Raw genomic sequence first — 11,552 nt, 5'->3', positions numbered from 1 at the left:
CTTGACTGCACCCCCCTCCCCCAAACCACACGTATACTACCTACCCCCCTCCCCCTACCTCTTTGGAACATTCCCGGGAGCTACTGCAAGACATCTCCTGGTGATAATCCTCAGGTTGGCTAGAATAAAAATTTTCATTTCATTCTTAGATTGACTATTGATTAATTTTTTCCTCACCATCAGCGCGGTTGTCTGAGTCCCACCCCAGCAGACACGTGCCCCTGAGACCCCGAAGCTCTGTGGAATGATTTCAGATTTCCTTCCTTCGCAGCCGAGAAGCTCACAACAGGGCGAAAGCGTTCAAACCAGAGAAGCAGGGCAGTGGTGGCTGCAGGAAAAACGGGTCTCCCTCCCTGGTCTGCGCCGCCATCTCGTGGTGGTTTAGGGGTGGCGCAGCTTGGGCCGGAGGGTACCAGGCGGATGCGGTGAGTCTCCGCCTCCATCAGATCCCTGGTTTTCATCAGACGCCCCCTAGCAGAGAGGATCACAGGACTTGACAAGCAGGCAGGCCTGGTTTCAGTTCCAGTGTCTCCACTTACTAGCTGTTTGGGAAAGTTGCATAAAGACTCCATTTCCCCTACTTTCTCCATTTTAAAGTGAGAAGGTGTATAATTAATATCTACAAGGTGTGTGCACAGGCTTCTCTTGTGGCTCAGCTGGTAAAGAATCTGCCTGCAATGCAGGAGACCTGGGTTCGATCCCTGGGTTGGGAAGATCCCCTGGAGAAGGGAAAGGCTACCCACTCCAGTATTCTGGCCTGGAGAATTGCATGGACTGTATAGCCTATGGGGTCGAAAGAGTTGGACACAACTGAGCAACTTTCACTTTCACAGGTGTGTGCACCACACTCATGCAATCCCCACCCTGGATAGGCAGGACAGCCCACTCTGTCCCGGGAGGGGTCTTCTGGAGGGTCTCCGAGGTTCCCAAGTCTGGCCTCACAGAGTGTGCCTTGCACAACTCTGGGGGTGACCTCTGCATTGAAAAGCAGTGAACAATCTCTACAGACGTCCAGGGCCACCCTGGATCCTGCCCTTCCTCCTTCTGTTTCACAATGCTTTGAATTCACTTCCTGAGCCATGCCAGCAGAGTCTTCGATCAGAGGGATTAAATGACAAGCAACATACAGCCTGAGCCTAACTTTACCCAGCAGCACCCAAGACTCTCTTGGAGAGTAATGTGAGCACACGGGCACACACATGCATAATTCTGGCTCCCTCCCTCTCTCCTTGGCTTCCCTGACTTTACTGCACATAAGATTCATAGGGGCTTTTCTTTAGCTGGATGTTGAGTTTCTGGGGACATGGACTCTACTTCACTCTGTCTTCCGAATGTCAGTATACGGCTTCCCAGTAGCGCTAGTGGTAAACGTAGGAGGCATAAGAGACACAGTTTCGATATCTGGGTCAGGAAGGTCCCCTGGAGGAGGGCATGGCAACCCACTCCAGTATTCTTGCTGGAGAATACCACGGATGGAGGAGTTTGGCGGGTTACTGTCCATGGGGTCGCAGAGTCAGACACGACTAAAGCGACTTAGCGTGCACGCACACAATGTCAGCATAAGAACGGGAACTCAGCAATCTTTGCTGGTTGGATGGATGGATGAATGGGAGGAAGGAAGGTTGGAGGGAGGGGGTGAGGGATGGATGAAGAGTGGTTGGGTGGATGGGCAGAGAGGAGAACGGTGGACGGGTGGGTGAGTGGATGGGTGGACCAGGTCAGGGGCACCTCACGACACACACGTTCTTTCCCCTCTCAGTACTTGTCATGACCCCCATCATCAGTTGATTTGAGTGTCTCTCCCCCACAAGACCATATGCCCCTTGAGGGCAGAACCAAGCTGCCTCTCATGATCTCCTGCTCTGAGCTCAAGCCCTGGTGCATAGTATACGCTCAGGAAATACTTGTCAAAGAGGGGACTATGGCAGTGGAAGGAAAAAGAGGGGATGACCAAAGTTTCATTATTACAGAAAACACTAGTGACTGGACACAGTGGTGACTGAGATCACATGAACCCTGTGGGTGAAGTTTTAAAGATGGGGTTCTAAAGTCCACATCCACCACTTTACTAAGATCCAAACAGCCACGCAGTCACAGGTCTCAAGCCTGAGCGCTGACTGTCTCTTCCTCAAGAAAGGTCAGTGAGAAGTCCTGAGCTGATGTCAGAACAAGTGGACACAGCTCAGGAAGAGCCAAGACGGGCTCCTGGTGTCCTTGAAACACAGCACGTGCAGATGCTGAGTGAGCTTGTGAGGTGGATGGAACCAGACAGAGCCGTCAGCACGGGCCTCTTTCAGTGCCGTAGCAATTTATTCCAATCGCTCAGAATCGTTATCCGTGGTACTGCATATTGTAATTCTATCGTGACTCTGGGATTTTCAATAAATCAAAATACATTTCCCTAATGTCCCGTGTTAATTACACTCAATAAAATTAATCCTATGAATTAAAAACATTCAATAAAATTAAATCTATGAATTAAAAACTAAGACCATGTTCTAACTCTAAGTTCATCAAGGAAAAACACTATACTCTTAGGTGTTAGGTATCAAATACAATTCCATGTACTTCAAGTAAAGTAAGAAGCATTATCTCTTAGCATGGTGCAATGAAGAAAACTCTAAACTAAAACGTAGTTTCTAGACCTATTTCCTCATGAGCTCATTTTGTAAACTTATGTAAATAACTCACCCATTCATTTTATGGTTACCCATTATGCAATGGGTAAATAGTGCCTCACCCCCAGGTAACTTATTTATTTTAGTAGCTGTGAAAATGCTTGGAAAAATATAAAATAGGGACATATATATATATATATAAAATATTTTCCTACTTGCTATAAATATTTTCATATTAATAGAGTGTTTTTTGAGTCACTGCTGTGTACATAGAAACAATATCTTGGTAATAATGCAGGACTAAAGTCAAAGGGTATACGTGTCTACTAAAAATCACATTAGCAGTATTTTTTTATGACTGACCTATTTTTAAAAATAGGATTTCAAGTGTGATGTCAAATATCTTTGAGAAAGTGAAATCTTGTGTATTTAACAGAGGGGCACAAGGATGGGTGGGTGGGTGGTAGGTGATAGATGTCGATAGTGAGCAAAGCCAACACAGGGGCTTGGACCACTTGCGGTGGTAACAGGGCTGGGAGCTCTGGGTGGTGGTGGTGATTGGGTGATGGCAGAGCTGTATTGGAGCTTGGTTTGAAAATCCCTGTGTCTGGGGCTCCCGGCGTCCAGGCTCCTGCATGCTTCTCCACCAGCTCCTCTCGCCCTCCTGCTGCTGCTGCTTGTCTGGGACCCACATGGAGGACGGGCCTCCTGGGGGTAGGCATAGTCTGTGTGTTCTCCATCTCTGGGGCTCATCGAAGCCTGGATGTGGACAAAACAGGCTCCCATCAAGGCTTGAGTGATGACTGGAACTTGATCACAGCTACCTGTGTAGGGAAGATCATCTGAGTCAGTCTGTGCCAGGAAAGGCAAGGTTTATGCTGGAAACCCGGGGAGGGTGAGGAGTAGAGAGTTACTGCCAGTCCTGAGGACACGACATCTGTGCTTGCTGAATGGGGCCAGGCTGGGCCCAATAAAAGGGCGGAGACTCCAGGAGGTATGGGAACCTGGGCTCCGCTGAGGCCACGCCCTCTGGTAAGCAAGCAGCTGTGACGGTGCACACACTTGAGCCAGACGGCCACACCCTAGGGACTCTGTGCCTTTGCACTATTTGTGGACCACCCACCCGGACACAGGGCTCATCGCCCCGTGGGGCTGTGCCAAGTGTCAACCTCGGGGATGTTTGTTTGATGTTTTCCAAAGAGCAGATTTTTGCAAGAACTTGAGAACTAGTCATAGGTTTCTTCCTTATATACTTTGGAAGACAGAAGTCCCAGGAGCTTAAGAAAAGACCAGGGGCCAATTTTCCCTCCATGTTTTAATTTTGAGGAGGGGCCAGCCTCCCTGGTCAACTCACCAGATTTCTTTGGAAATTCCCCAGGACAAGTATTGGCCTCCTTGTTGTCATTCTTATTTTATATCTGAAGTAAGAAACTGAAATTTCCTTGTGATTCTATGTGGGGTGGTGATGGGCCCGGGCCCAGTCCTTCCCATGGGGATGTTAGGGCTCCAGGGCCTGGAGTCACAAGGGCTCTCAGGTTGGTGGGGGCTGAGACCAGGTGAGATCAGATGAGGACATCACGTTCCCAGTGTCTCCAGGACCAGATCCTGGAGCAGGGGATAATTTCTCTGTTCACAACGAAGTCAATCAGAAAGAGACGCTACCTCATGGAGAAGTATCCCAGGCTCTGCTGTGTGACCGACCTGGGTGATTGAGCTCTCTGAGCCCACTGTCTTCATTTAAAGAATGAATCCCAGGTCTACCACACTGTAAAACTGAATTGTGCTGAAGGTCTGTTATCTCGAGAGAATGACAGGCTAAATGTGGGGATGGAAGAAGGGGACGTGGGCTAGCCACTGCAGAGCGTGTCCACGTGACAGTCCCCCCAACGAGGACAGTATAGAGCAGGGTCAGTAAATGTAAGGGTCTTCATGACCACGCCTTGAGGGTCCCAAATCAGACGAGAAGGTACCTGGCCAAGGCAGCTGTTGTCTTTAATGTTAGAGGAAAGTTGAGCTGAAGTTGGGCTTCCCAGGTGGCACTAGTGGTAAAGAACCTGCTTGCCAACGCAGAAGACATAAGAGATGTGGGTTTGATCCCTGGGTCAGGAAGATCCCCTGGGGGAGGGCATGGCAACCCACTCAAGTATTCTTGCCTGGAGAATCCCATGGACAGAGGAGCCTGGGGGGCTACAGTCCATGGGGTCACAAAAGAGTCAGACATGACAGCGACTGAGCACACACACGTGTACCGGGAACAGTGGATAAAGACCAAATATATATTTCTTATTAAAAATCACACAGTGTTGCAGGCATGAGACAGCAACACCCACAAATCTACCCGTAGCCAAAACCCCCGGATACGCTGTGTGGTCACCATCAGTGGTGAAGGCAGGACTCGCACGTCAGAGGGTCTCGCTTGGCACCTACCTGTGGGGCAGCCAGGCTCCTTACTCGTGGAACGCCTGGTAGCTGAAGTTGTTGGTCCGGGCTTTGAGGTCGTATTGTCCAGTCATTCTCTGGTAGTGCCGGACAAGGAGGGCAATGGCCCCGGCCACCAAGGCGCAGGCAGTCCCCACGATGAGGACCAGGTAGCTGGCTCCCAGGCCCGGCCCTGCCGCCAGAGGTGACCCTGTGTTGCACAGAAGAAGCCAGTTCTGACTCCATGTTGGAACTGTTTCTTTAACTTGCTTTTCATTGCTTTTGACTATTATTGCAATCATACACAATGGTCAGCCTCAGAGGACTCTGTCCCTCTGCATGTCTGAGAGTGCCTTTGCTCAGGTTACAGATAATCGGACCCTACCCACATGCAGAGTACATCATGTGAAATGCCAGGCTGGATGAAGCACAAGATGGAGTCAAAGTTGCCAGGAGAAATATCAATAACCTCAGATATGCAGATGACACCCCCCTTATGGCAGAAAGTGAAGAAGAACAAAGAGCCTCTTGATAAAAGTGAAAGAGGGGAGTGAAAAAGCTGGCTTAAAACTCAACATTCAGAAAATGAAGATCATGGCATCTGGTCCCATCACGTCATAGCAAATAGATGGGGAATCAATGGAAACAGTGAGAGACTTTATTTCTGGGGGGGGCTCCAAAGTCACAGGAGTTGGTGACTGCAGCCATGCAATTAAAAGACACTTGCTTCTTGGAAGAAAACCTATGACAAACCTAGACAGCATATTAGAAAGCAGAGGCGTTGCTTTGCCCACAAAGGTCTGTCTAGTCAAGGCTATGGTTTTTCTGGTAGTCATGTATGGATGTGAGAGTTGGACTATAAAGAAACCTGAGTGCTGAAGAATTGATGCTTTTGAACTGTGGTGTTGGAGAAGACTCTTGAGAATCCCTTGGACTGCAAGGAGATCAAACCAGTCAATCCTAAAGGAAATCAACCCGAATATTCATTGGAAGGACTGATGTTGAAACTGAAGCTCCAATGCTTTAGCCACCTGATCTGAAGAACTGACCCATTGGAAAAGACCCTGATGCTGGGAAAGATTGAAGGCAGATGGAGAAGGGGATGACAGAGGATGAGATGGTTGGAATGCATCACTGACTCTATGGACATGAGTTTGAGCAAGCTCCAGGAGTTGGTAATGGACAGGGAAGCCTGGCATGCTGCAGTCCATGGGGTAACAAAGAGTAGGGCACGACTGAGCAACTGAACTGACCCACCTGTGAATAGAAGTGATTAGCACACCCCTTCCAAAGGCTGGCCACTCCCGTGGAGATGTTCTGCAAGACTGCAGACCCTTTCGCTTTACTTCCCCACTGCCCCTCCCTCTCTGTTCTGCCTTTTGACTTTAGTTCCTCTTTGCTTCTTTCTCTCTGACTCTGTAAAGGAACCTGGCACCCAGACCCCTCTGACAAGATGGTTATTTTGAGGCACAAGCCTACCATCTTCTTGGTCAGTGGGCTGCCTGAATAAAGTCGCTTATCTTAACCCTTTGTCTCTCAGATGTATTGGCCTATCATGCAGCAAACGGAGCGAGCTTGGACTGGGTAACACCTACAGGGGTGAGACGGTGCGGGTGGGAGGTCCACCCACAGCAGCGGGGCCGGGTCCCGGCTGAGCCCCAGCATCGCCCCTAGATGGAGGATTCAGGTTGGAGCCCATGATGGAGCAGGCTCTCCCGTGGCAGCTGCTCAGTGTGCCAGTGAACCCACGGGCTCCCAGAGGTGCCAGAGCAGGTGCCTCAAGCCCAGGAGAGCACAGCAGAGGGGACAGCTCCTCCTGCTCATCCTCTGGATAGTCACTGGCCAAGAAGAGGAGGCCACGTGGTAGCCACAGGCAGTGCGGGTGGGGGCAGAGAGCTCAGTGGACTTGTTGCCGGTACCCACATGCAACAAAGCACCGGGAGCCAGCCTTTCCCAGACTCGGGGGCAAGAAAGCACACGGGAGTCTGGACCCAAAACTGCTGAAAACAGGGATGCAAATAAATACTCATATATGCAGGTTCACAGCAGCAGAAAGGGGAAACAGACCCGAATCCATCAAAGGCTGAATGAACAAACAAACGTGATCCATCACCCAGAGGAATGGCATTCAGCCATAAAAGGGAGGAGGTTCTGCCACACGTTATGTGGGACACAGATGAGCCTTGAAAACATCCACTGCGCTGAGTGACAGGCATGATTGCCGAGGACCACAAGTAGTCATGTGATCCTGTTTTTAGGGAAACTGGAGTCAGAGAACCGACCTCATGGTTTCAGCGGTGGGGGTGGGGCTGGGGTTCACTCTCTGTGGGCTTGGAACTGCTTTGGGGGATGAATATGTTTTGGAACTAGAGAAAGGTAATGGTCGTACCACACTGTGAGTGTGCTAAATTGTACCCAATAGTTTATTTTAAAAGTTAACTTTATATTAGGTAAATTTTATGTCAATCTTACCACAGGAGCTTATCAGAAAGGTCTGGGTATGAAAGCCTTCCTGGGCAACAAGGGACACTTGAGACCCCGTTTTCCATTTCTGGGGTTATGGCCTGAAGTGCCTGCTGCTCTGGGCCCCCCAGTCACAGCTCAGGCATGCGCAACAAAGTGGTCAATGATGGCTTAGAAGAGGCTCCCTTCAGAGAGCCTGTATGATGGGTCAGCTGGAAACCAGGCAACCCCGTCCTCCAAAGGGAGGGCCACACTGGGATGAGGATACTGGGAATGATTGCTGGAGCACCTGCAACCTTCTAAGGAACCTGAGGCCCCAAGACTCTGGGTCACCAGCTTCCTAACAACTCATTTATAGCTGGCCCTTAAATCCAGCCTCCAGTGGATGGTACCATGGAGATTCCACCCTCCTTCTGTATCTCATGTCAGGGGCCAGCTTGTGACCATAAAGGGGGGACTGTCTCCCTTGAGGATGCTGCAGCAGAAAGCAGAAGAGGCCCCACATGGTTGGCCCCATGGAGTCTAGCCACAGCCCCAGACTGCCAGCTCCAGAGACAAGGGAACCTGTTTGGTTGCTGCCTCTCCAGCTGGGTTTCTGTTCCCTACAGTCAAGTGGTCTTAACCAGCTACTGACTCAGAGCTGCTCTGAATGGAGTCCACAGGCCAGTACTATCCACTGGTTATCAGGGTCCAGGAATGGTTACTGTTTCAGGAGAGATGCTTACAAATAGAGAGCAAGCCTGTGTTGCAACGTGACCTGCACCATCAGTGGGAATGTCTCCTTAAACATAACATCCACGTGTCAGCCCTGATGGATGAGACATTTAAAAGACATGGGTCCTCCCCCAGAAGCATGAGCACCCACGCACGGGGCGGTGGTGACATCATGGTGTGACGTACATGACCACTCCTTCTGCAAAGACTGTCACTGCCCCTGTGACGGGGACACATCTCAGTGAGGGGCAGTGATGGAGGTGTGTAAAGACCCAGGAGCTGGGAACCTAGAACCCAGGCCTTCCAGAGGCTGAGCTCAGCCACCATCCGGGGACCCCCAGGCTTCTCACTTCTGAGCCTCCTCCACAATTGCTCCAGACCCTTCCCACTGGTTCATTTCAGAAGCCTATAGGACATTAACCTCAAACTTTCTCAACTTCTTACACACACACACACACACACACAAAACTGTAGTGTCTGAGAAATTATGTTCTCTGCAAAAGTAAATGGCCATGGATGATTTCCAAAAATTAAGTGCAAAAAAGTATGATGCTGATAGATGATCTGTTGGCAGCACAGATTCAGGGATTGCCTGGGTGGATTCTTCCTTTAAAAGGCCAGCAAACAGTGTTATATGTTGAAGCACAATCCTCCAAAAATTATGTGTTGGGTCTGAACCTCCAGTGCCTCAGAATGCGACCTTATTCGAAAATATGGTCCTTGCGGATGTCATTAGTTAAGAAGTTATACTGAAGTGGGAGAGGCCCCTAATTCAATGACCAGTGTCCCCATAAGAAGACAGAGGTGCTCAGGAGAAGCCACGAGATGACAGAGGCAGAGGCTGGAGGGAGGCGGCCACAGCCAGGTCACCCAGTAGGACCGGCAGAGGCTGGGAGCCAGGCCTGGAACGGAGGCCCTTGGAGACTTTGGAAGGAGCCAGCCCCACCCATTATGTGATCTTGGATATGTGTCTCCAGATTTCAAGAGTATTTTCTGTTATTTTAACCACTCAGTTTATGGTTCTTAGTGAATGTAATTCACATATATGTTCTCTTTCATATTAGAGCCCCAGATCAACCAGCTCTTGGCAATTTAAGACAATGAAGAGGGCAGGAAAAGCACTGTCACAGGACCCGGGCCAGTGATCGCCCAAGGACCAGTGCAAACGCCAGGGCCTGGAGTCCTGCTTGGGAGACCCTGAGTGGACAGGCCTGGGCCTGGCTGGGAACCTGTGATCTTTTAAATTTCTGAAATGTTCTGGATGAGAACCAGCAGCTGAATATCATTGGCTGAAAGCCTTCCTTCCTAAGCTCTGGTCAGGACTCCTGTCTTGGTTTACACCCTGCCTCCAGAACCCAGAGATTCTTGAACAAGAAAATAGAGAGACAAAGAAGGCCGTCCAGATTAGGAAGAAACAGAATAAAAAGGGAAAATCAACTAGGATTAGGTTTAGCTGCAAGAAAGAGAAAACCCCAAAATAGCAGTACAAAGAAAATGGCAGTTTCTTTCTTTCTGGCATAAAAATGGGAGGTCAGAGCTCAAGCCTGGCCCCGCAGCTTTGCTCCAGGGTGTCCTGGGGCACCAGTTCCTTCCAGCTCCTGTCTGGATGGTCCTCATGGCCCCAGGTGGTAGCTGGCTGCAGCCACCTCCCCTGCGTGTCAGGCAGCTGGGTGCATGCCATGTGTTTATAAGGAGGGCATTTGACACTCCCGTTTGCATCTTATTGGGGCTTCCCTGGTAGCTCAGATGGTAAAGCATCTGCCTGCAATGCAGGAGACCTGGGTTCAATCCCTGGGTCGGGAAGATCCCCTGGAGAAGAAAATGGTAACCCACTCCAGTATTCTTGCCTGGAGAATTCCATGGACAGAGGAGCCTGGTAGGCTACAGTCCATGGGATCGCAAAGAGTCGGACACGACTGAGTGACTTCACTTCACTTCACTTCACTTCACTTTGCAACTTATTAACCAGAGTTCACTCATGCAGCCACTCTTGCTGCGAGGTTGGCTGGGAACTATAGTTTTTCCTGGCAGCCACCTGTCCCCTAAAAACTGAGGGTGCTATTATCGTTGAAGGAGGGAAGAACAGATATTTGGGGACAGCTAGAAGTTTCTGAATCAATGCCCAGGTTTAGTTGTCTAACCCGAGTCACCTGCTCACCTTCAGACCGAATCAGGGGTCCCCAGGACATCTGGTGCATCACGGATGGCTCGCTGCTTCTCAGTGACCGAAAGTCATCACAGTTCTGTTGTTTTCATAGGAAAAAAGTGTTCACATTAGTTGAACAATGGTTATAAGAAAGGTACCCACTCTCAGGGATGGTACACTGATTTGCACACGCTCTTTCCTGCTAGAAACATCAAGTCACAATGGATGTGTTCAATCAGTGGGGAAGGATGTTGGGGAGCCCAGATCACCTGGACCAAAGGACTGTACCAGGCTGGATGCCCAGCTAGATGAGGGGAGGACTAGGCAGCAAGCGGGTCTGAGGAAGCAAGATGTAGCCTCCTGAGCTGTCTCCAGTTACTAGCTCTGGCCTCATCTCAGAGTCACCTTTGTGTTCTTCACAGCCTGCTGCAGACACTTGCTCCTTTTAATGCCTTTGCCTTACAAAAAGTTTCAGTGACATAGAATCTACTTGCTATATACCTGTGACGGAGTGCACTGTGCCCCGCCCCCAAAGATGTTACAGTCCTAACCCCAGTACCTGTGGATGTGACGCTAGGTGGAAACAAAGTCTTTGCAGAGGATCCAGGTAAGAGGAGGCCGTTAGGGTGGACCCTAACCCAGTGTGATTGTGTCCTTGGAAACAGGGGCATTTGCACACAGACACAGGCATGCACAGAGGGAAGATGTGTGAAGACATAGGGAGAAGGTGGCACCGACCAGGCAGAGAGCCAGACCTCAACAGATTCTCCCCACAGCCTCAGGAGGAATAACCTAGCCGACACCTCCATCTTGGACTTCCAGCTTCCAGAGCTGTGTGAGAAGAGATTTCTGCTATTTAAGCCTATGGTACTTTGTTACAGCAGGGCTTCCCAGGTGGTGTTAATGGTAAAGAACCCTCCTGCCAATGCAACAGATGCAAAAGATGGGGATTGGATCCCTGGATTGGGAGGATCCCCTGGAGGAGGGTATGGCAACCCACTCCAATATTCTTGCCTGGGAAATCCCATGGACAGAGGAGCCTAGCAGGCTAGAGTCCATAGAGTCACAAAGAGTTGGACACAACTGAAGCAACTTCGCACGCACGTATGCACGCACACACTTTGTTACAGCAGCCCTGGGAAGACAATACAACACCTATCCCAAAGGAAGTTGGAAAGAAGTATGTGCAGCCC

The 11,552-nt window shown here is 50.0% G+C and overlaps 1 protein-coding gene across 1 annotated transcript in view; it reads right to left on the bottom strand.

Moving 5' to 3' along the window:
• Positions 1-5,065: 5,065 nt before the first annotated feature.
• UMODL1 (uromodulin like 1) overlaps positions 5,066-11,552 on the bottom strand; it is a 76,565-nt gene continuing 70,078 nt past the window's right edge. The window contains exons 21-22 of the mRNA XM_055570131.1: positions 10,372-10,456; positions 5,066-5,247 (exon numbers count right to left, since the gene is read on the bottom strand). Of these exons, the coding sequence (XP_055426106.1) occupies positions 5,066-5,247; positions 10,372-10,456 (267 nt within the window). The remainder of the gene's footprint in view (positions 5,248-10,371; positions 10,457-11,552) is intronic.

The sequence above is a fragment of the Bubalus kerabau genome, chromosome 2, assembly GCF_029407905.1.
Source record: "Bubalus kerabau isolate K-KA32 ecotype Philippines breed swamp buffalo chromosome 2, PCC_UOA_SB_1v2, whole genome shotgun sequence".
Classification (NCBI taxonomy): domain Eukaryota; kingdom Metazoa; phylum Chordata; class Mammalia; order Artiodactyla; family Bovidae; genus Bubalus; species Bubalus kerabau.
Note: the sequence above shows the minus strand (reverse complement) of the source record. Positions and strands in the feature narration are given on the sequence as shown.